This window comes from Carassius carassius, chromosome 1 (genome assembly GCF_963082965.1).
Source record: "Carassius carassius chromosome 1, fCarCar2.1, whole genome shotgun sequence".
NCBI classification, from domain to species: Eukaryota; Metazoa; Chordata; class Actinopteri; order Cypriniformes; family Cyprinidae; genus Carassius; species Carassius carassius.
Genome location: NC_081755.1, coordinates 24984015 through 25008278, shown reverse-complemented (window position 1 = coordinate 25008278; position 24264 = coordinate 24984015). Strand labels below are relative to the sequence as shown.

Below are 24264 nucleotides of genomic sequence, written 5' to 3'. Positions count from 1 at the left end.
GCATGGTCCTTAATAAAATCTAAAAAATGACTGGTTTTGTATCTTGTCTATTCGTTCTAGCTGCAACAGACAGTTCGCAGTTCACATCTAATGTTGTAATGCATCTTACAATGTCTTTTATCAGCTGAGGGCACATTGATCTTATCATGTATATTACAGGAAATCAAAAGGATTCTTGTTTTTGGTAATTTTAACTATTCAGTGTACTCTGAATGAATTGATTTTAACATTTCTTCTCTTAGCAAGGCCTAACTAGATTTTATTATTATTAATATTTAAACATGAACATTTTCTAAATAACTCACCGAGTATATACTTCAAATAATCTGAATTGACATGTGAACTACGGCTCATTGTTTGCACTCTATTCAAAGTTATAAGCACGCCTCACATTTTTAATGCATCACATATTAGCAAAGATACAAACACATCTAATAAATGTTTAATAAGGCATACACAGGATAAGGGGCCTGGCCTTTGTCCTGGTCAGTCTATTTTTCTTTTTTTTTAATGCATCACACATTACTTGACTCATGTACATCACACACACATTAGTAGTTATTACTGCTAACTACATAATTACTGCAAATCGTATCGTTCTCCTTATTTCTCGTATGCCAGCCACCTCCTCTCTTCCAGTCTTGAGCTAGGCCTAATTAGTTTTTCATTTAATTATTTTATTTATATGTTAAGTATTGCTGTTGTTGTTATTTGTTGTTCTTACTATTAGTATTACTTTTATAGAAACTCTAAGGTTGATATGCTTGCACCCCTACACACACACACACACACACACTTGTTCACTTACAGATGGATTTTGTTGCCAGTTGTATGTATGAATGTTGGTTTGACCTTGGTATTTTGTATTGTGCACGTGTACAGTGTGTCTAGTGCAAACTGTGAAAACGTTGTGTTTTAGGGCTTAGAAACATCTCTCATGGCACATCAACGTCACAGGCTAGTTTTGAAAAGCCAAAAAAAACACACTGAAACAATAGAGATACAAAGAGGGAGAAGCAGAGCTAAGGAGAGAGTGGGTGTGGTTTCAAATATAATTTACCCATAAAAGTCACGCTTCTGTTCAGAGGCGCGTGCGTTCAGTTAGTTTCCTGCGCGAGTCCAGTCAAGGGCGCGAGACACAGAAACGCTTTCTTCTTTATTAAGGCCAAACGAGGTGACGGGCGCATGCAGGAGCAGCATGGGAAGATCACACCTGGCTGTCAGGTAATATACTCGACCTGTGCAGGAGAGACATTCGCCGCGGTTTCCGCCGATGTTGTTTAGATCGTAATTCTCAGAATGGGTGGGTTTTTAGTTTTAGTGCATCTAATAATTTGATTCAAGTTTACATCATCGCAAAAAAAGATAAAAGCCCGTGTTAACTAATGTCTTAATACTTCGGTGTACTTTGTGAGTTGTCTTCTTGTAGTATGGTGGTTGAAATGGTCTTTTGCGTACTTGCATGTGTCATCAGGGCTGCTAACTTTTGAGCTCAACTTGGGAAAAAAATATAGGCCTAGATAAAACACCTGTCAGGAGAGTTTTGTCTGAAATTTAGACATGCCTAGTTAATGTCATGATGGTAGCCTACTGTGTTTTATCATAAAATTATGTCAAATAACCGTTGCACTGCTGCACATCTATTACATTTTTACTACAACAAGAATAGCAATGTACAGAGAAATAACTGCAAGATTCACTAGTCACTACTTTTATAAATAATTTTTAGAAAGCATTAAATAAATAAGAATTAAAAATACAATGAAATACGTAAATTCAAATATTTTTCTTTTAATCTGTTAGCATGCATTGCTTGAACATCTGTTTTGAGGAAATCATATTTTTCTCCCGAAACCAGGCTGCTTGTGCAGGTGATATGGCTGTTAGCTGCACGAAAAACAAAACTTTTATTCAAATTCTGAAAGGATCAGCTATATTTAGCCTAAAGTGTGTGAATAAAAAAAAGGGTGTCACTTCGGTTCATCACAAATCACAAAGTTCCTTTTACAGTGAGACCGAATTCTAAATAGGTCATAGAATTCTAACGTGTTGATTTGCTCTTTTTTTTTAGTTAAATTTTTTTATTTATGTGAATACATGCATGTATTATTTTTATTATTATCATTATTTATTTTAATTATTTTGTAAATTTCCTAAATAGGCCTAGGCCTATCTGTTCTAGATCAAATGTAAACACTTTGCTTTGGTAATGCATTGTAACAATTGTTATGCCAATAAAGCACATATTGAAATTAAAATTGGAAAAATCAAGTGTTTAGAGGTGAGTGAATGCAAATTGTTTGGGAAATCAACAGGTATGTCTGTGATTTTCTACATTCGTCAGTGCTACGAAACACATTGTAAATAGAATCTTTTGATGCACAAATGCACACAGGAGCATTTACCAAATCGCCCATGTCCTATTACTGTCTTTTTAACTTGGGGTGATTTTAACGTGAGAAAATGGATGTGGCTTGAGGGTATAAGAAAATTGTCAATTTTGTGATTCTCACGCTGAATATGTGAGAGCTGGCAGCCCTGCAGTATCATCTAGAGACCACGGTTTACTCTGCCTCGATATGAATCATGAGTAGTCAAGTTTAGTGGTTTAGCTATACTTTTTTTTTCAGTGGTGCATGCTAAAAGCAATGTAAAGAGAGAAGGATGGTTGATGGCAGATATGAACATGAGCATTAATAAATCATGATTGCACATGCACAAAATGTGTATTTATATTTGCTTTAATATTCTGCAATATTAAAGAAATTGAAAACCGCAGTACATTTTGTTAATATTAATAGCCAGTTTTGCTAATCTAATGTGTATATAGAGAGAGAGAGAGCGATAGTTCATCTAGCCGATCATTTTGCTGTATGTGTTTGTAGTGTATTAAAAGTATTTAATCCCTTTATATCACTTTTTAACTTACAGAGATGTTTTTGTCAAACCAATCTCAACATTCGACAAGTCGATCATTATACCTAGTTCTATAACATTATCCAGTTTATTTTCACAGTTGTTCTATATATGTTGTCCCAGGGTTTAAGGAAGTTACTGAATTTAGTCTCACAGTTTAGCCAAACATCTAAAAGGAGAAGAGTGATGCTGACTCTTTTTATCAGATCACTAAGCAGAAGTACAAACATGAAGCAAAACCTTTGCAAACGCCCCTTAAGCTCATCACATCACACCTCCCCCAAATCAGACATCATATGCACAGCTCTTGTAGGTCTTTGGCCACGATCTAAAACGTATGGCAGAGACTTGAGTGTAGCTTATCTGTTGAGTCGAGCTTATCCGTCTGTTCCATTTTTATAAAACCCTCAATTTAATCCACAAGTAACTCCAGTCCATTACTTAACACCTTGTGAAGTTAAAAGCTGCATCTTTGTAATAAAAAATTCCATCTTTAAGATATTTTTTTTTTCAGGCTAAAATATGAATTATCTATCCCTAATCTTACTTTCTTCAGTGAAAAAAAAAACGGTCACGTCTGAATCAGGAGAGAAATATGCTCAGCCAAACACTGTTTGCAACTGAAAACAGCTAATATGTCTGTGTTCAGGAGAACATCTTGGGTGTTCAGAGGGTGATAGCCTGTGACTTTGAAAGGCCTGAGATACATTATATGCAAATATTTGATTTAGCCACTTTTGTGCGAACACCGCTGTGGCATTTGACACAGAGCTTGCACCATTTTGCGTTGTAGAGAAGAAACAAAGAGTTTGTGAAAGTGAAACAACATTATGTGACCACAAGTTTTGCAAAAAAAAACTCGGATGTTAACACCCTTGTGCATCGTTAAGTTACAAAAATGCTTCAGTTCATCCTTTGCATTTACAGTGTTTTCTCTTTAACTGTCCGCTTTATCTTTCAGATTAACTGCTCTCGTGCTCAAGCAAGTTTGAAGAGTCTCTTGAAAGTTAGTTGACATTGCCATAAAACAAGTTGATCGACCTTTGATCAGAATGTTTGTCCATCCAAAACCGATTATTTCAAAATAAGAAATACCGTGACACAGCCATGAAAGATGCAATATACAGATTTGATTGCTGGTGTCCAGTTAAAACTCTGAGTATGTTTCAAATATTTAAAGCCACAAACTTCAGCAAATCCAGTAAATAATTGCTCATTGTATATACAAATGGTACCTTTCAAACTCATAAGAAATTGTCAGATTGGCTATTTCAATTTATGTTTGCTATTTTGAAGTGCAGGATGCTTCAGTGAATGGATTGTGGGTGGCCTGTGCCATAGTAACACTAGAACAAATGTTAAACATGTACAACAGGACCATCTTGACCTTTTCAGACAATCCACATCAAATTTTCCACAGTCTTTGAGCTCCAATGCTAAAAAAATGAGTCAAATAGTGTTGTTTCTAAACCATTTAATTTTTTAGAAATGAGTGCAAAAGCTCTTGTGGTCAGGAAACACCTGCTTTAAGCAAATAGCTCTGGATATCTTTGCCATTTTTTATGAGCTGTTTAGTTTCTGCTATATATGTCTGTATGCAGATGAAACGGATTGGATTTAAACTATTTCCAATTCTGATATGGTGATCTGATAAAATATTTGTGTCATGTTTGTCAGTTCTTTAACATCTTTCTCTTTCCTGTATTTGCATCGTTGGCCTTTCATGTACGAACACACAGGGAAGGGCGTGTCTTTAGATTTCAATTGTGTAATAAGTAGTTCTTTGGAAACGATATCTGAGTTGCAATAATCAGCCAAGAATGACTTATTAAATCGCAAGTGACCTGTATGAGTGTTTTGTTAAGAGCAATAGAGGATTTAGTGCTGTTTGATAAAGTGAGCATCACTATTATTGTTGCTTTTTCATAATTTACCATTAATTCCAAGTACAACATTTTGCTGCTCGACTCTTTATGCACAGTTTGTGCTATGGACATGATTTTCATCACACCATGTTACTTAAAGGGTTATTTCACCCAAAAATCTAAATTATGTCATTAATAACTATCCCTCATGTCGTTCCTAGTGTTGTCACGATACCAAAATTTTTGTTTCGATACCGATACCAAGTCAAGAATTGCGATTTCGATACTTTTTCAAGACTTCCCCTGAAAGGGGAAAATAGACTCTCAAATATCATTGCTGTGCTTTATTTTAAAACCGGGACAACATTCTAATCATATAACACACTTATAAATGAACATATAAGCAGCAGATATATTAAACATTTGAACAAAATATGAAATATCAAAATAAAAAAAATTAATTATAGCAATGACATTCAAGTTAAAGAAAGAATAAGCAGCATTATCTCAGTTATCATAAGAAACATTAGAGTAATAACTTTATCTTGATTCTGAACTTTGAATAAAAATATGAACAGCCATTATATTAAACAATGTTTCTGAACTCAGAAGATTAAAGATCAAAATATAAATAATATCAATTTAAGCAATGGCATTCAAGGTAAAAAAAAAAAAGCAAATAAAATTTAGCAGCAATATCTCAGATATTGTAACTTATTCTGTCAGTTGTGCAACCTTTCCTTTCAGAGAAAACTCAGCCAGTGAGCTTTAATGAGCGTCATCTTTTTCTACCAGTCATGGACCAGCGGTATCACTTGTGCTCGCACATGCATCCTAGTGATGCGCCGGTCGGGTTTTTGTCCAACCCACGGGTCCCGCTTTTATGAAATTATTTGACTGTTTTATTAATTATTTCACTGAACGAGATCGAGTGATCTTCTCATTCGTGAAAGAGTTGAATGAACTGACTCATCTCTTCATGATTGAAATGACTGAGAGTATACCGGGTCAGTGAGCATGTAAATCTCGATCAGCAATCAAAGTGCAGTTATATGTACTGTGCATATACACTTGTTTTAATATTTTTTAATACAAACGCTGTAGTGTTTTTCACATGACAGCTGCAGCTTCTTTGCTGCGTGCGTGAGGAGAAAAAACACAGACGTCCATAGGGAGGCACTGGAAGCGTGCGTTGCACACCCCAACATGAAATATGTCTCTTACAAATCTGGAACGTGGTCATTCTTTGAAGTATTGATGCTAATACATTTAGGAATCGTGACGTTTTTAATTTCTGAGAATCGCGATATTTTTGAAGTATCGGTGCACCGTGCAACACTAGTCGTTCCAAACCCGTGAGACCTCCGTTCATCTTCAGAACACAGTTTAAGATATTATAGATTTAGTCCGAGAGCTCTCAGTCCCTCCATTGAAACGTGTGTACGGTATACTGTCCATGTCCAGAAAGGTAAGAAAAACATCATCAAAGTAGTCCATGTGACATCAGAGGATCGGTTAGAATTTTTTGAAGCATCGAAAATACATTTTGGTCCAAAAATGACAAAAACTACGACTTTATTCAGCATTGTCTTCTCTTCCGTGTCTGTTGTGAGCACGTTCACAGCACTGCAGTTTTGTGATATCCGGTTTGCGAACGAATCATTCGATTTAACCGGATCTTTTTGAACCAGTTCACCAAATCGAACTGAATCGTTTTAAAAGGTTCGCATCTCCAATACACATTAATCCACAAATTACTTAAGCTGTTAACGTTTTTAATGTGGCTGACACTCTCTCCGAGTTCAAACAAACCAATATCCCGAAGGCTTGAATCAAGGGCAATCAGCGCCAATGACATCATTACGTCGAGCACAAAAGAACCAGTGAACAGTTTTCTTCAACCGGTTTATTGAGTCGAACTGTCCGAAAGAACTACTGGTGATCCGAAAACCGATGCAACCGGTTCTTGACTCGTGAACGAGTCAGTCTTTTGTTCATTATCTGGCTCGGCTCTGTGTTCATCTTCAGTTCTCTCTTCACATCAGTTCAGTCAGTGTACTGTTTGAGTACATGCATTACTCCGGGATATTGGTTTGTTTGAACTCAGAGGGAGTGTCAGCCACATTAAAAAAGTTAACAGCTTAAGTCATTTGTGGATTAATGCGTATTAGAGACGCGAACCATTTAAAACAATTCAGTTCGATTTGGTGAACTGGTTCAAAAAGATCTGGTTAAATCGAATGATTCGTTCGCAAACCGGATATCACTAAACTGCAGTGCTGTGAACGCGCTCACAACAGACATGGAAGAGAAGACAATGCTGAATAATGTCATATTTTTTGCTATTTGTGGACCAAAATGTATTTTCGATGCTTAAAAAATATTCTAACTGACCTTCTGATGTCAAATGGACTACTTTGATGATGTTTTTATTACCTTTCTGGACATGGACAGTAGACCGTACACACAGCTTCAATGGAGGGACTGAGAGCTCTCGGACTAAATCTAAAATATCTTAAACTTTTTCTGAAGATAAATGGAGGTCTTACGGGTTTGGAACGAACTGAGGGTGAGTTATTAATGTCATAATTTTCATTTTTGGGTGAACTAACCCTTTAATATCCATCCATCTATTTGTCTTATAATTTCATTTTATTGTGTAGTTAACCTTTATAGTGTATTCAAAGTATATAATGCATTTACAGCCAGCATTGTTTGTTTTACAGCCATTTTATTAGAATTATCTAACTTTATTTATATTCTATAATATCATTTATCTTTAGTCTTTCGTTTGCCTGATGAAGAACACATGAAATACCTGAACTGGCCTGGGGTTTGTATAAAAAAAGATAGCAAAAGTACTGAATGTTCCTAGAGACACAGTTGGAAGCATTGTTTGCAAGTTCAAAGTTAAGGAACAGTGGTTACGCTACAAGGACAGGGCAGAAAAAGGAAGCTGTCAATGCCTGAATGACTGTCAAAAAACATTGAATGACTGCCAAATACCTGCTGTAAGACTTTGAGGCGACAGTTTGATTTGGACAATAAGGCTCATACTAAACACAGGATTGTCAGAAATCCAAAACATACACCACTACTGACCCCAAAGCACAAGATAAGTTGGCTCAAATATGCCTAAAATCATGTAAATAAGCCACAAGGGTTTTGGGATTCTGTTCTGTGGAACTTTTCGGCCCCTTTTCTACGCAAATGGATGAGTGAGTCGATCGCGCGACCGCGGCCAACCAGGGGTGTGTTTTGCTTCCATGTGAGTATTTTGCCTTACCTCCCTGTTTAGTTTGGTGTACTCCATTGCGTATCTTGAAACACGCCCCCTTTCACATCGTCTAATTTACAGAGAGAGAGAGACAGATTTATCCGGTACAGCGAATTTCTCTGTGTGTGTATAATACTTATTACTATAATAGATAATTGTGTGTGTATGTGTTCGTTCAGAAGCTAGGATACATGAAAGATGAATTGTGTGTACGCGCATTTTCTGAAATGCTGCTCTCAGTGCGTGCTTTGAACGAGTGTGCGCAAGCTCCGAACGTGCACAAATTGTTTAAACGCTTGAATCTGCAAGATTTATAAACAAGTGCAAACGATAAACTACGATCCGTTTCACCCCAACAAGCAAGTGAAAAACGTGAATCAAGTAAGGAATTTTACATCATTATTCAAGATAGCTGTCGGTCAGGGCGGTGATATATTTTAGAGCCCGAATGGAAAACACAATAGCCCCGGGACGTCGGGCTAGAGATTTTACGTTCCCTGCACCTCAGATCTATCCAGTTTGTGAAACATTGGTTTCCATGGTTTCGTTCAACAAAATAAATGAGTATTTTAAAAGATTGACTCAAAAGAATCATCTGTTCACGAATCATATCATGAACTGTTACCTAGCCAAAGATGATGTATTATTGAACGTCTCGAATGAATAAAGACTTCAAGTTCATCTGTAAAGCACATAAAGCTATAGTTTGAGTTTATAAACTTCTATTTCATGCATGATTCGTGTGGATCTGTTAACTGAATGCAAAGTGTGAGTTCTAGGAGAATGTTTGTGTCGTGATGAGCATGTATCGCTCACTAGGATTTGCTAAATGAACAGCTGCTGCACGCATTTTGTTGTTTGTTTTTTTTTTTTTTTTTTTTTTTCAATGGAGGATCAGTTGCCTTATTGGTTAAAATCCCCAAACTGTTAACTTAAATATTAAATTAATAAATGACATCAAAACGGGCAGATGCATTATGATGTGGTGGGTTGCTTTGGACCAGAAAGTCCAGGGCCACTTTTTGTTGCCAGTCCGCCCCTGAAGCACACCAAACCAAAAATATTACTGATCTAGAGGCAATGGCTCATGAAGAATTGGCTAAGATTCCTCAGCAACACTGCCAGAAGCTGGTGTCTGGCCATGCATCTGGTTTTCTGCATAACACCAAAAGGGTGCCCTGCTAAGACAAAAGATGCTTACCATGAAGGGGTTCAATAATTTTAAGAGTGCAGAAGTCATTAAAAGTTGAATTTTTCTGTTGAATTTGGGGAAACCACTTAAAGCATTAGTTGTGTTGAGTTGTTTCAACGAGTTGTTCCGAACATTATCAGGAAGGCTATTCCAGAATTTGGAAGCCTAATGCGGAAAGCTCTACCTCCTTTAGTGGACTTTGCTATACTAGGTACTACCAAAAGTCCGGAGTTGTGTGACCTTAGGGAGCGTGATGGATTGTATTGTGGTAGATAAAACCATTAAAGGCCTTAAAAGTAAGAGCTAATAATTTGTAACTGATACAGAAGTTATTAGGTAGCCAGTGCAGAGACTGTAAAATTGGGAAAATATTATCATATTTTCCTGACCTGGTAAGAACTCCACTGCATTTTGGACTACCTGTAACTTGTTTATTGAAGATGCAGGACAACCAACTAGAAGTGCATTACAATAGTCCAGTCTAGAGGTCATGAATGCATGAACTAGCTTTTCTGCATTAGAAACAGATAACATGTTTCGTAGCTTGGCAATATTTCTATGATGGAAGAATGCGGTTTTTGTAACATGGGAAATGTGGTTTTCAAAAGACAAGTTGCTGTCTAAAATAACACCCAGATTTTTGACTGTAGAAGAAGTAACAGTACATCCATCTAGATGCAAATTGTAATCTACGAGATTATGTGTACTGTTTTCCTGTCCAATAAGTAATATCCCTGTCTTATCCAAATTTAATAGGAGAAAATTATTGGTCATCTAATATTCTATATTTTTAACACACTCTGGTTTTAGATAATTTAGAAGTTTCATCTGGTCTTGTTGAGATATAAAGTTGAGTAACATCTACACAACAATGGAAACTAATCCCGAATTTTCTAATAATATTACCAAGGGGCAACATGTATATTGAAAATAGCAGAGGACCTAGGACAGATCCTTGTGGCACTCCATACTTTCCTGGATTTAATTGAGATGATTTCCCGTTTAAATAGACAAAGCGATCGCGATCGGAAAGGTAGGATCTAAACCATCTTAAGGCCTGGCATAAACAGAATTTTAGACATAAACAGAATATTTGCAATGGGTCTGTAATTTGCCAGTTTACTAGGATCTAGTTGTGTTTTCTTAATAAGAGGCTTAATAACCGCCAGCTTGAATAGTTTTGGGATGTGACCTAGAGAAAATGAGTTAATAATATTGAGAAGCGGTTCTTCTGCTACAGGTAACAATTCTTTCAGTAATGTAGTAGGTACAGGATCTAATAAATATGTTGTTGGTTTAGTGAAAAGTTTATTTAGCTCCCTGTCCTATAGTTGTAAAGCACTGCAGTTTTTCTTTGGGTGCAATGAATGAAGCTTAATTACAGGACACTGTCAATTCTACACTTATTTTTGTATTTATGATGCTATCTATTTTGTCAGTGAAGAAATTCATAAAGTCATCACTACTAAACTGTGAGGGAATATTTTGTTTGGGTGACGTCTGATTATTTGTTAATCTAGCCGACCTGTAGACTTTTTTTTTTATTCTTGGTTATAATTTTGTTTCTATTTGTATTACAGACATTCCAAGCTCCTAAATAAACCTTTAGGTTTAGAAATGCTGTGTTGATGTATGTGTGTGTGTGTGTGTGTCTGAAAGAGAAACTGTAATCCTCTTTCTCTGAGCACTACAGAATAGCAAAGGAGGTTGCTGGTGTGTTGCATCTGTGTGTGTGTGTGTTTGTGTGTGTGTTTGCGTGTGTGTGTGTGGTTCCCAAACCAAAAGAAGAGAGCTTTTGTACAGGCTGAGAAAAAAAGTTGAAATTTGAGAATTAGAAGAGGGGGAGTCGTGCAGAAAAAAAACAGCCATTGTGTGCCTGGCATTGGTGCCCTCAGAAGAAACACACACATACCACATGCTTATTTAAACATTGTGAGACAGGAAGTGGAATCTTAGGTGATGGTCAACATCATAGTTAATTCTGTTCTGTAAACAAGCACTAAAGATAAGAGGGGCAGCTTTAGCGCCACGGTCCCTGTGCCCCCTCACCTCTGGTCCCGTATCCGTAGTGGGCGCCCTGATTTTAGTCTGTTAGGCAGGGTACTGCCCTGGGAAGGTCTCCCAGGCTGTTAAATACACAGATTAAAAGCTAAATGTTTTCATTTCGGTTCATTTTTAACAAAAAAAAAGTTTTTCATTCAGGTTACGCAGAGCGAAATAAGAACGGTACTGCATTTAGAAATAATTCTTATTAACTTTATTGTTATTCTTGAATTTTCAAACTGCTAATACTTTGCTCTTTTCAGTTTGAAACTATGCCTTTACCGTATGACCAAAAATGACAGAGTAATCTATTTTATGTTTCAGCTGTTTGATCACTCCGGAACCTAACGCATACACTATGCTACTGCATTCATTGGAAACAGCGCAGCCGTTCATCATGACATTCGGCATGAGCAACAGTCTACTGGCTTATTTTTGCTCATTATGATATTTTTCCGTCGATACTGAAACGCGTGTGAACTACAAATCCTATTTTACCTAATAAATACAGTAATAGTTTAGCTTCAAATAGCCTACATTGCGAATATGGACACATTTGGATTTGTGCCTGAAATTATTTCGTTTTGGCTTGTTTTTTGCTAAGCCCTTATTATATACCGCAATTATTTTTATCCATTAGAGTTATATATTTTTAATTATTGTTCTGTTCTGATACGGTTAAATGTAAAGAATTTGTTGTAAAGTGAGGGGAACTAAAATATCATATAGTGTTCATAATGTTGACATTATAACATAATTTGGCCTGTCCTTATTATTTCTGAAAATGCGACCTATACAAGACTTATCTTTTTCAAGGCTTATCTTCTTCTAATAAAAAAAAGTATTATTAGTGTGTTTTTAAAAGCATGCAGCAAATGAAAATATGCGATTAATCGGTAAAAATTTGATACTGTGGGTTAACAAACTTACATAAGTATGCTATATGCTTGGCTTTCCATAGCAATAGAGTCAATTGGGATTGCAAATGTTTTTGTTTTTGTTGTTTTTTTTTGGGGGGGGGGGGGGTGTACGATGGATAGTTAAAACAAAAATCTGGGTTGTGTGTATGGCATCAATTACTAGGCCTACAATCTTTTTTTTTTTTTTTTTTTTGAAATGGAAGTAATTTAAAAGGTTATTTGTATGATTGTAATTGTAATATTTTTAGCTATAGGCCTATACAGCAAATCTACAGAGCTTCCAGTAGGTTATTTTACAGAGCTGTAAACACAGGAATCTCCGACCGCATGCAATCGTTGACGAACACCCAGTTCATAGCCTATATCAAACTAGGCTATATGTTATCAAATGGTACATATACAGTACAGACCAAAAGTTTGTACATTCCTTCTCATTCAAATAGTTTTCTTTATTTTCATGACTATGAAATTGTAGAGTCACACTGAAGGCATCAAGGGCTTTGAGCAAGAAGGAGAGTGATGGGGTGCTGCAACAGATGACCTGGCCTCCACAGTCACCGGACCTGAACCCAATCGAGATGGTTTAGGGGTGAGCTGGACCGCAGACAGAAGGCAAAAGGGCCAACAAGTGCTAAGCATCTCTCGGGGAAATCCTTCAAGACTGTTGGAAGACCATTTCAGGTGACTACCTCTTGAAGCTCATCAAGAGAATGCCAAGAGTGTGCAAAGCAGTAATCAAAGCAAAAGGTGGCTACTTTGAAGAACCTACAATATGACATATTTTCAGTTGTTTCACACTTTTTTGTTATGTATATAATTCCACATGTGTTAATTCATAGTTTTGATGCCTTCAGTGTGAATCTACAATTTTCATAGTCATGAAAATAAAGAAAACTCTTTGAATGAGAAGGTGTGTCCAAACTTTTGGTCTGTACTGTGTATATATATATATATATATATATATATATATATATGTGTGTGTGTGTGTATACACACACACACAAACATTTTTATGTATTTCAAATTTTATTTCAAAAATCTATTGTAATTTATGTAATATTTTGTTTATTTACCCTATGGATGTGGCCACTCCAACTCCTTCTCCATTACCTTCTCCATCAGTCTTCTCCATTACTTTATCTGCCAAAAAGAGCTTTGTAACAATAGCTTTGGGATGTGTTTTAAGCTCAGTTATTTGTCCTGAGTCACACCTTTACCAGTAGCATTGTGTTGTCCCACCTGTATTTTATGAGTTATGACCAAAAAAAACCTCCAGTCAGAGGTTAAACAGAGACAGGATACATGACATGATCACAAGCTCAGACAAGCACAAACTATACGCCCACACTCACATCCCGTGAATGTAACTTTGTGATGAAACATGTTGTTTAAGAGGGATGGTTCTTATCGCACTAGCAGCATGTTCTCAGGCCATGAATATAAATTGTAAAATCCCTGTTTTGTGGTTTCAAGAGACTGGAAACAAACAGACTGGTTTTAAAGTGGTAATATGACGTTGATAAAAAGAACATTATTTGGTGTATTTGGTGTAATGACGTGTTTATGCTGTTTAAGGTTAAAAAAACATGTTATTTTCCACATAATAAACATTATTTTTGCTCCACTAATCCCCGCCTAAAACGTTTCGTTTTTACAAAGCTCATTATTCTGTTAAGTGAGGTGTGCTCTGATTGGCCAGTTATCCAGTGAGTTGTGATTTAAAACCAAAAAAACCATTACAAACGAGGCATTTGTTACATCCAGTGGGGACATAATTACTGATTATAATGACCTATACTGTGTTTTTAGACATTGCATTGCATCGTGCCGTGTAAACATAAAACCATGTCTGCATTTGTGATCAGTAGTCTTTTTTATTCAAACAATTATGAACATTTTTGCATTAAGATATAGAAGAACTTTCCCTGTTGAATATTAAAAACGTATGAACAAACATGATCTCTATGTCTGCCATGCAAATCAAATGTTCCTACTCATCTCCAGACTGGATCTCTTCTCTTCACTTTCCCTAATTGCAGATTCAATTATATGATCTGTCATAAATATAAGGATTCAGCAGGGGATCTTTCCAGTGCAGACAGCATCACTGATTATAAGTTCTGTTGTATTTTGTTTCGTCGCACCGCATCGCTCGTGTCCGGTGTAGACATGATGTAAGTTACTGTCGCTTTCTGATACTGTGTTTGAAATTTCATGACACTTTATTTGAAATTAGCGCAGGCCAAACATTTTTCTCTCTGCCTATTGAGGAACCCTTACAGGTTGTGAGTCAGAAGACTCTCCTTGCAAAGTTGGAACGGCCTCCCTTTATAGAACAGCCTTTGAGCACAGACCCAGACCCGTCTCCACAACATGGTGACAGCAACAAAACTACAGCGACAATAAAAGTTACTTTTAAAATAAAAGTTACTTCATTCTTTGCGTGAACATTTGGGTGGCATTATGCAAATCTTGCCACACAGTGATGTAGACGTGGGGCCGTGTTAGAACGAGCCGTTTTAAGAAGGCATGGATGAGTCTTAACTTTTATAAAGAATATCTCTTTGTATTTGAGACTTCAGTCTTTGCAATTTTACAGATCTTATCTATTCAGCTTGTAAAACTCCAAAGAGAAAGGAAAATTTGACACTGCATCATATGACCCCTTTAATAGTCAGGTAAACTGTTTTTGTTAAAAATTGTCCTCTAGACAAGTAGACATGACATGGTTAAATTAATACAGGCAAAACATATAATTATAAATATAAAATTAAAGGATAATTATTGTTAGTAGTATTAAATATAGAATTGTTAGAATTTATGGTTGCCACTTTTTTATATATATTATGTGTGTGTGTGTGTGTGTGTGTGTGTGTCAAATTTGAAAGGCAGCCATAATCTGCAATTCTGTCAGGACTAGGGCTGGGACAACGTGTCGAGGTCATCGATGACGTCGACGCAAAAAATACGTCGACGCAAAATATGCGCATCGATTCGTCGACTTGTTTTTATTTCTCTAAAAAACGTTTGCAAAACGTTTACCTTATGTGCGCTGAATATACGCGATGGCCGGATCAACATTCTGTCCAACGTTATATAACCAATCCAGGGGTTTTTCTGCATTGATCTTTTTTTTGGCGGCTGTCAAAGCCTGATTTGATCGGTGAGTGACAGTGACAGGGCGTGTACGAGAGAGAGCCCCGGCTGCGCGCGCACTCACAGTCTTCAAACAACACGAGCGCTTCTTGCTCTCTCCCTCCTTTGTGCATATTAATCAAAATCATTAAACACGATAGAAAAAGGGCGAAACACCAAAGTTTCACGCGCGCTCATGCACTCACAGTCTTCAAACTAAACGAGCGCTTCTTGCTCTCTCCCTCCCTTGTGCATATTAACCAAAATCATTAAACACGATAGAAAAAGGGCGAAACACCAAAGTTTCACGCGCGCTCATGCACTCACAGTCTTCAAACTAAACGAGCGCTTCTTGCTCTCTCCCTCCCTTGTGCATATTAACCAAAATCATTAAACACGATAGAAAAAGGGCGAAACACCAAAGTTTCACGTGGAGCATTCGGAGATTTTTTTTTCTCCATGACAGGCTGCTGGCTCCCACTGTTAATTTTTTTTTTTTTTGTAAAAGCACTCTCTGTATTAGCTTAAAGCCCTCAAGTTTACATTTACATACTGTATTCTTTCAATTGCTCTAAACAAGTATTTTTGGTGACCTTTTTTATTGAATGCTAGACCCTATGTGTTCAGTAAGCTTGTTTCAGTAAGCTATGTGTTTTCAAGGCTTCAAGGTTTTATTGAATGCTATCTCTATACAAGTGCAAAGTAATGCATTCTTAGTCAGTCTTTTATTTTGTAATTTTAAGAGCAATAAACATATATTGCAATGTTAAGGAATTGATGCTTTTTTCATTCAGATATGTAAATCAACATGTATAAATTGTTAGTATTCAATTAATGGGGAGATAATCGAAATCAAATCGGTCTGGGAAAAATTAATCGTTAGATTAATCGATGCATCGAAAAAAATAATCGCTAGATTAATCGTTTAAAAAATAATCGTTTATCCCAGCCCTAGTCAGGACCACTATCGTCAATTTAACTTACGATTAGCATACATTTTAGGTTTGGGGAATGGTTCTGTTCTGGGCAAACGCTCCCTTCCCATCCATGCAGCTTAGCATGTATAGGAGCAGGGAGAGCAGAATACCGCCCAGGAGAACAGAACAGAACAAACATCAATGATAAATGTAGCAGATATTATTAATGTTCTATGTGATTATTTTAACAACATGATTCAGTGGTCTGACTCAATAACATATTCACTGCCAAGTCCTGACTAGATAAGAGGAGGAGCTGGGGATGGAGGTGGGTGATTAGTTCCTGAGCGAGCCATAGCTGCTGAATAATGACTGAATGGACCTTATAAAGGGAATTATGATTGGCATCATGTTCCTATAAGTAGAAGTGTATCAGCTGAATGTCAGCTGATGCCAGCCTGACTAACATGGCCTCCCAGAACTATCACTACGCTCCATTCTTTTCGTAAATAATTGACGACACATATGATTTATCACGTGGTCAAACACTGACTTTTGTACCATATAAAACCATGCTTAAACATGATATTTACAGTGGGGAAAATTTATTTGACCCCCTGCTGATTTTTTAAAGTTTGTCCACTTATAAAGAAATGAAGGATCTGTAATTTTTATGGAAGGTTTATTTGTAACGTATAGAAAAAAACACATTATATAAAGGTTAGAAATTGATTTGCATTTCTGTGAGTGAAACAAGTATTTTAACTCCAAGCAAAACATGATTTATTTGGTGCAGAAACCCTTGTTGGCAAGCACAGAGGTAAGACGTTCTTGTAGTTGGTCACCAGGTTTGCACACATCTCAAGAGGGATTTTGATCCACTCCTCTTTACAGATCCTCTTTAAATCTAAGTTTCTCCCTCCACAGATTTTCTATAGGATTGAGGTCTGGAGACTGGGTAGGCCACTCCAGGGGCCTCATTTATAAAATGTGCATGCGCTCACATTTGATCTTAGAGTGTGCATTGGCTAAAATCCACGGTTACATACATATTTATAAAAACGGTCTTTCACGTGTAAAATTATTGTCACCTCAGGGTCTGAGCAGACATATGCACTTTTCCTTGTGGCAAAGTTGGAGTACTGCAGCTATAATAAGCTGCAATAATAATAAAAGTGGTTTACGTGCAAGCACCAAATTCATCATAAACAACGAAAATACAGTGTAAGAGTTTAATTTACGGGAGTTTTTGTGAGATTAAACTGACCTTTTTAGTAGCCTGTGATTTTAAGAGTAGGATGGCTCACTTTTTATAAGATGAGTAAAAATTTGACTTGAATTCGTAGTACTTTTTTGGGAAACCTAATTGTTTTATAATTACTATTATTATTATTATTATTTATTTTGTTTCTAGAAGTAGTAATTTTGATAATAGTCATTAGAAAAAAATATAACCACACCAACATTGTTTGTCCACAGAATAATTTACACGTCCCTGCACGAACCTCTACCTTCACCAGCAGGACCGCAATTTCAGATTCAGGAAAGGTTTTTTTTTTTTTTTGTGCTCTTCATTCTCAAGCATAGAAATTTTGGATATTGGCGTGTGCTCTTTTATATGGTAATTATATTAATTAGGGGGCTTTTACAAGGCGGAGACCTGACACCAGTCAGTTGCGCACAATTTTAAGATCATTTGCGATTTATAAATGTCAAATCTGGAAGAGAGGCGTAAGCATGTGTTTTTGTGGGCACGTTCGTTTTCTCTGAATCACACTTTTGAGAAATGATCTTCGGACCGTTTATACGCAACATTTCATTAATGAGGTCCAAGGACCATAATGTGCCTCTTCTTGAGCCCCTCCTTTGTTGCCTTGGTGTGTTTCGGATTCGCATTGTCATGCTGGAAGACCCATCCATAACCCATCTTCAGTGTTCAGGCTGAGGGAAGGAGGTTCTCGTCTAAGATTTTACAGTACATGGCCCCGTCCATTTGCCCCTCAGTTTGGTGAAGTCGACCTGTACCCTTAACAGAAAAAGCATAGTGTTTCCACCTCCATGCTTGACTGTAGGGATGGATACATAACCAATCTGTGGAAGCCAGAATTGCAAATCAGCAAATCTTTATATAATGTGTTTTTTTTTCTGAATTTTTTGGTTGATATTCTGTCTCTTTGTGTTAAAATAAACCTACCATATAAATCACAGACCCTTCATTTTCTTTGTAAGTGGGCAAACTTACAAAATTAGCAGGGGATCAAATAAATAGTTTCCCCACTGTAAGGATTTAATTTGTAATTCAGCAGTAGATTATGTTTGTCTGGTTCAATATTAACACAGGGAGGCGAGAAAACATATATAATATAATAATATTATTATTATTATTATTTATTAACCAAATACAACTAGTGACAACTAGTTGAAAAAAAAAAGTTTTTTATATTTTATTTCAGTTGATGTTTATTTTAAGTAATAAATATATATTTATATATTTTTAATGGTTTTAGTTACTGGCAAAAAAACCCTGGTTCATGACCAACTCTTTTCAGTGACTGTGTTTTTTCCTCCTTTTTTCATTTCCTTTCATGTCCTTTTTTTATGTAATGTTACAGCAGTAGAACTGCTTCCTTCATTCTTTTTGTCTCCACCCAGGTCCATTTGTTTTAAAGTTTTTGTTTGGGGTGGAAACATTTGCTCATGATTTTCTGCAACATTACAGAGTGTATGAACACATTAAAGAGAGTTTCTAAAGAAATTCTGCCGTCATTTACTCACCCTCATGTTATTCCAAACGTATCAGTGTCTTTCTTCTGCTCACAAAAGAAGATGTTCTTTCTGAAGTATGTGTTATTTCTTCATTACTGAAGTCAATGACTCAGCAGCTGTTTACTTTTCAACAATCTTCAGAATATCTTATTTTGTGTTCAACAGAAGAAAGAAACTCAAACAGGTTTGGAACATATTGAAGGTGAGTAATTGAGGATAGTATTTTCATCTCTTTAAGTAAAAATTATGTTGATATGTTAATGGTGTCTGTCATAGATATAAGAAAGCTTGCAAATGTTGCACTGAGAACGCTTTAGATTGACCCATTGCTTAGCGCATGTTTTCAGCTCAGATCTTTGCTCCAGGTTGTTAGTAAGGCCATAAAGTGGAAAATATATAAAGAGGACTCAACAATAAGTGCTTGTTTTGCTGGCCTGCTCTGTTTTTTCTTTTTTACTCGCTCTTTACTTTTTTGCTGACCCCACTAAGAAAAAAATAAGTTTAATATTAAATTTTTGCTGCCTCTTTCATTAAAACACAATGGATTTTTCATATATTAATCAATATAAAAACAAAAAGTCAAATATGACTGTAAAATATTATAAAGATAATTATAATTATAAAAAATGATAAAGTCCATACATGTTTTTAATTGTTATTATAAAATGTATATATTTTTAATAATGTTGTATTTACATTGTGCAATAATAGTTAGATATATATAATAGATATATGCACTGAAAAAAAAAACATACTAATTTATATTATACCATTTTTTTAAGGTAAGTGGTTGCAAACAGTTTATTTTAGCTACATTTAAAAAATTAAAACATGTTGAAAGTTAGATAACTAAAAACTAAAACTAAATTTATTTAAATGCAGCTAAAATAAATTGCTCCTGGGATGCTGTTCCAGCAAATAAGTTCCAGTGACCAGTAAAAAAAAGTGTTTACAGTCAGTAGAAGGTTATCAGTTATCTTATGGCTCTTGACAACTCCCACAGTTACTGTAACTAACACAAAGATTACCACAGTTTTGAATAGTATGCTGTTTTGTGTTCATGCTTGATGAATATATCCATCAAAATTCACCATTCCAGTCTGTGTAATGCAAATCAAACTGCAAGCTAATCAGATAAAATATCTTTGGATTTGCATCTTTAACTTCATAGTGTATTGTGATCAACTTGTGCACACAATCTAAGCTGTTCACACAGAGCTTGAGTCAGTTTGCTAGTTTTTCCCATGCTTGCTAATGTTGCACAATACTGCTAATCTTTTCATGGACTGAGACAAAAACACCCCAGTAAGAGAGAAGAATATGGTTATGGATTCAATTGTGTAAGTTCGTCTCTAAACATCTCCCGTGATCCACTGCAAAAAGAGACCGCTGAGTGTCTTTGCGTTAGCTTGCCGCTAGCTGTTATTTTGAACTGAGAGGACACTCAGACAGCCAGATGATTTAGGGTGACATGCTTATGTTTTACATTAACAGAGTTTTCTCTGTGTTACAGGATGAGACTAAGACGGCATAAAGTCTTCCTGTTGTGCTTACTGGGGATTTGTGTCATTTCCTTCCTTCATTACTACAAAGCCCTGCACATTTCACTGCTGCAGGAGCTCTCTGCTCCTTCCACCCATCTGAAGTCTCTGAAGATCTTCAGTGATATCTTCTGGAATTTTCCGGCTGCTGACTTCCAACCCCAGCAAGACTTTCACAAACACAGCCCACTGAAGGTAGAGCCAATGAGGGTCAAAAGGGAACGTTTCGAGGTCTGACGGCTTCGGTCTGACCTGACCTGAAAACTCATTGGGTTTTGGGAAAAGTTTTAAAGCATAACTTGGGGTTTGTGTTGAGTTTTAAATGTAACGTCTATTACACAAAAACAAAGCAATTTTGTCTTAGGACTTAACATTTGACTATACCGGTTGGGTCACATAGTATTGTTAACAGATTTTAGCTTATGCCCAAGAACATAAAAAAACTGTATATATCTTGGGATGAAACCTGTAAAAGACCATGTGATCCACCCAACCGGTATGATAAAAAAAAAAGAAGCTTAATAATTTTTTTAACACTTTTGAACAGAATAAAGCTTACTTGTCACACAGTGTTAAAAGTGATAAATACAAATAGATTGAACATTTTTACTTCAGGTCTATACATATAAGTTACAAAATGTTTTACTTATACCACACTTAATATTTGTGTTTATATTTATTCATTTGTTTGTTTCAAGAGAATCGTCATATTTTAGATTTAGGTGTCCTAGTAAATGGCAGAATAACTAATAATACAAAGTGTCATCTCTAATACAATATTGTCACTTTTTCATACCATAGATGTATGAAACTGTATTAATAATGATCCTCTTTTCCTCCAAACAGGTCAATGTCGACTCAAATTTGATCCTGAAAGATCCTCCAGATAGGAAACTTCACGAGCGTACTTTTGTACTCCGGGATGATACCACAGCCTTCCTCATTCACACCAAAACCGGAGCAGTGTGCTTTAGAGAGGGGATTGATATGGCCGCCTCTGCATCTCACCACAGGTTACTGCAACATCACAGAGAAATCAAGTCTAAAGATGAAGCAATCAACGCAGACAAGAAGGTGGTTCAGTGTCCCTGCCGGCAGGGCTGGCACGGGCCGCACTGTGGCATCCCTACCATCGTGTATCATTCCAATCTCCCGTCCAAGTCAAAAGTAACACCCAGAAAGGTTCCACGTCGGGTCATCAATGCCATCAACATCAACCATGAGTTTGACCTACTACACGCTCGATTCCACGAACTTGGAGATGTCGTGGATGTGTTTTTGGTCTGCGAATCCAATTTCACTGCATACGGTGACTCAAGAACTCTTTTATTCCACCAGATGATCCTAAACGGGACGTTTGACTACATAAAGCACAAAATCCTGTACATCTTCCTGGACCATTTTCCTGATGGCGGTCGCACAGACGGCTGGATCGCGGATGATTACCTCCGAACGTATTTAACTAAAAACGGAATGTCGAGGCTTGAGGGCCTCAAAGCAGATGATGTTTTCGTCATCGATGACGCGGATGAAATTCCTGCTCGAGATGGAATTCTTTTCCTCAAGCTCTACAACGGCTGGACGGAACCAGTCGGGATACACATGCGCAAATCCCTATACGGATTCTACTGGAGGCAGTTCGGAACGCTGAACGTTTTATCTGCTTGCACGGCAGCTATGCTCTTTAAGGTTTACAAGGGTGATGGCATTTATCTCCGGCGCCGGTCATATTATTCCATGTCGGGATTCCGGGAATACGAGAACTCCACGAGACGCATTCTGGTGCCGTGGGCCATCGGAAGTCCAGTTCACTATGCTGGGTGGCATTGTTCTTGGTGTTTTAAACCAGAAGGGATTTATTATAAACTCATATCGGCCCAAAATGGAGACTTCCCACGTTGGGGCGATTACAGCGAGAAACGGAAGATGAGTTATATTAAAGAGTTAATACGGACAGGGGGTTGGTTTGATGGGTCTGCTCCAGACTACCCACCCTCAGACCCCAAAGAGCATATGTATGCTCCCAAATACCTGCTGGACAACTATGAAAAATATCGCTACTTGCTCGAGAACCCATATGCAACAGATAAACGTTAAGAGAAATGGGTCAAGTTTTAAAGGGGTCATATGATGCTGCTAAAAAGAACATGATTTTGGGAGTATTTGGTGTAATGTGAAATGTGTTTACATCAATTCCACATACTCTACATTATTGTGTCTCCTCTATGCCCCGCCTACTGAAACACATCGATTTTCACAAAGCTCATCGGTCTGAAAAGCGAGGTGGGCTCTGATTGGCCAGCTATCCAGTACTTTGTAATTGGCCGAACACATCAAGCGTGTGACAGAAATGTTACTACCCTCACCATACTGTGATGCCCTTTCCGGCCAGAGTGTCGAGACATAAACATAAAACCCATTATCAACGTGATATAAACATTTCTAGTCATGTCCTCTTTTGAAAGGCCAAACAAAGTAGTTTCGCTTTCTCAATGAAACAGCATCACACACCGCGGCCTTGCGGTGTGAAGACCCCGGGCTGGACTCCGCTTCGTCCACGGTGAAAGCTGATCTATCGTTCCACAGAGCAAAATTGATGCATTTCCTCAGCGACCAGCACCGATCAGCTCCAGGCATGGCGAAGCGTATATCGTCCTCGTTTTTTCACTCGCTCTCACAGTCTCCAAAACATGGTGACAACAACAATACTACAGCGAGAATAAAATGGGGAATTAAATGGGCAGCTTAATAAGCATAAGCGAGAAGTGAAACTGAACGAGTTTCACAGCCTTTCGTGGTTCGTGATTCAGTTCCACAGTTATGAGATATGAATTCCCTCCACATCACAGATGGACCATAATAACATAAAGGAATACCAACATGTTTTACTATTTAATCAGATTTGATGCTTTAGACTCTCTATCAAGAACTATAGCAAGTGATTTAGCTACTTCCTGGCTATAAAATGAAAATTATATTTTTATGGTTTAAAAACAGTTACAATTAATGAGATTATTCTCCATACAAACCATCTGGTGACACCAAGGTGCCTATACCCAATGTGGTTTTACTCATGCTTCTATGAAAAGATCTCCAAACGTAATCATAGTAGAGTATGGAAATAATTGCACTTAAATGGACTTGTTGTTATATGACATTTATTTACTGAATTGTTTACTCCATATGAATGGAATGCACTTAAATGGTTTAAACCGTTGCCGATAGCCTCGAGGGCAGCGACATGTAGCGCCGTTGGGCTGCGAATGTCCCGAGTTCGAATCCCAGCTCATCATCATATCCCAGTTGCATCACATAGTGCCTTCTTACAATTACAAACAGGATACAGGTGTACTTGAGGATTCTAGGATTTTTCATCTACACTGGAAGAATATATATTTTAAATGTCTTGTTCCACCTTATTTCCCAATAAAAATAAACAAGATAAATAATATAAAAATAATATAATAATATACTAAATAATACGTTAAGACTTGGATGCAAATAAAATGGTATTGTTTTATTGATGTTTATATCAAATTTATACAAAAATCTAAATCAGCATTGTTAATATTTGAATGATTTTTACACTGTAAAGGACAATGATATTGCAGCTGTAATGTCACTTTCACTTTTTCATAGTTTACTGATCTACGATGGCCTGTCGAAGCCTCTAAAGGTTAAAGATTTAGCTG

General features: G+C 36.8%; 1 protein-coding gene across 1 annotated transcript; it reads left to right on the top strand.

Annotated features, from left to right (window-relative positions):
• Positions 1 to 1092: 1092 nt before the first annotated feature.
• LOC132114135 (beta-1,4-mannosyl-glycoprotein 4-beta-N-acetylglucosaminyltransferase-like) lies at positions 1093 to 22753 on the top strand. Its single transcript, XM_059522281.1, has 3 exons — positions 1093 to 1224; positions 20545 to 20767; positions 21419 to 22753. Exons 1-3 carry the CDS (start codon positions 1199 to 1201, stop codon positions 22667 to 22669), a joined length of 1500 nt encoding a protein of 499 aa, XP_059378264.1. The 5' UTR covers positions 1093 to 1198; the 3' UTR covers positions 22670 to 22753.
• Positions 22754 to 24264: the final 1511 nt, after the last annotated feature.

Coding starts and splice junctions, on each gene's coding strand:
- LOC132114135 (XM_059522281.1), top strand. CDS start 1,199: ATGGGAAGATCACACCTGGCTGTCAG. Junction 1,225..20,544: donor AGATCACACCTGGCTGTCAG/GTAATATACTCG, acceptor TCTGTGTTACAG/GATGAGACTAAGACGGCATA. Junction 20,768..21,418: donor ACAAACACAGCCCACTGAAG/GTAGAGCCAATG, acceptor TCCTCCAAACAG/GTCAATGTCGACTCAAATTT.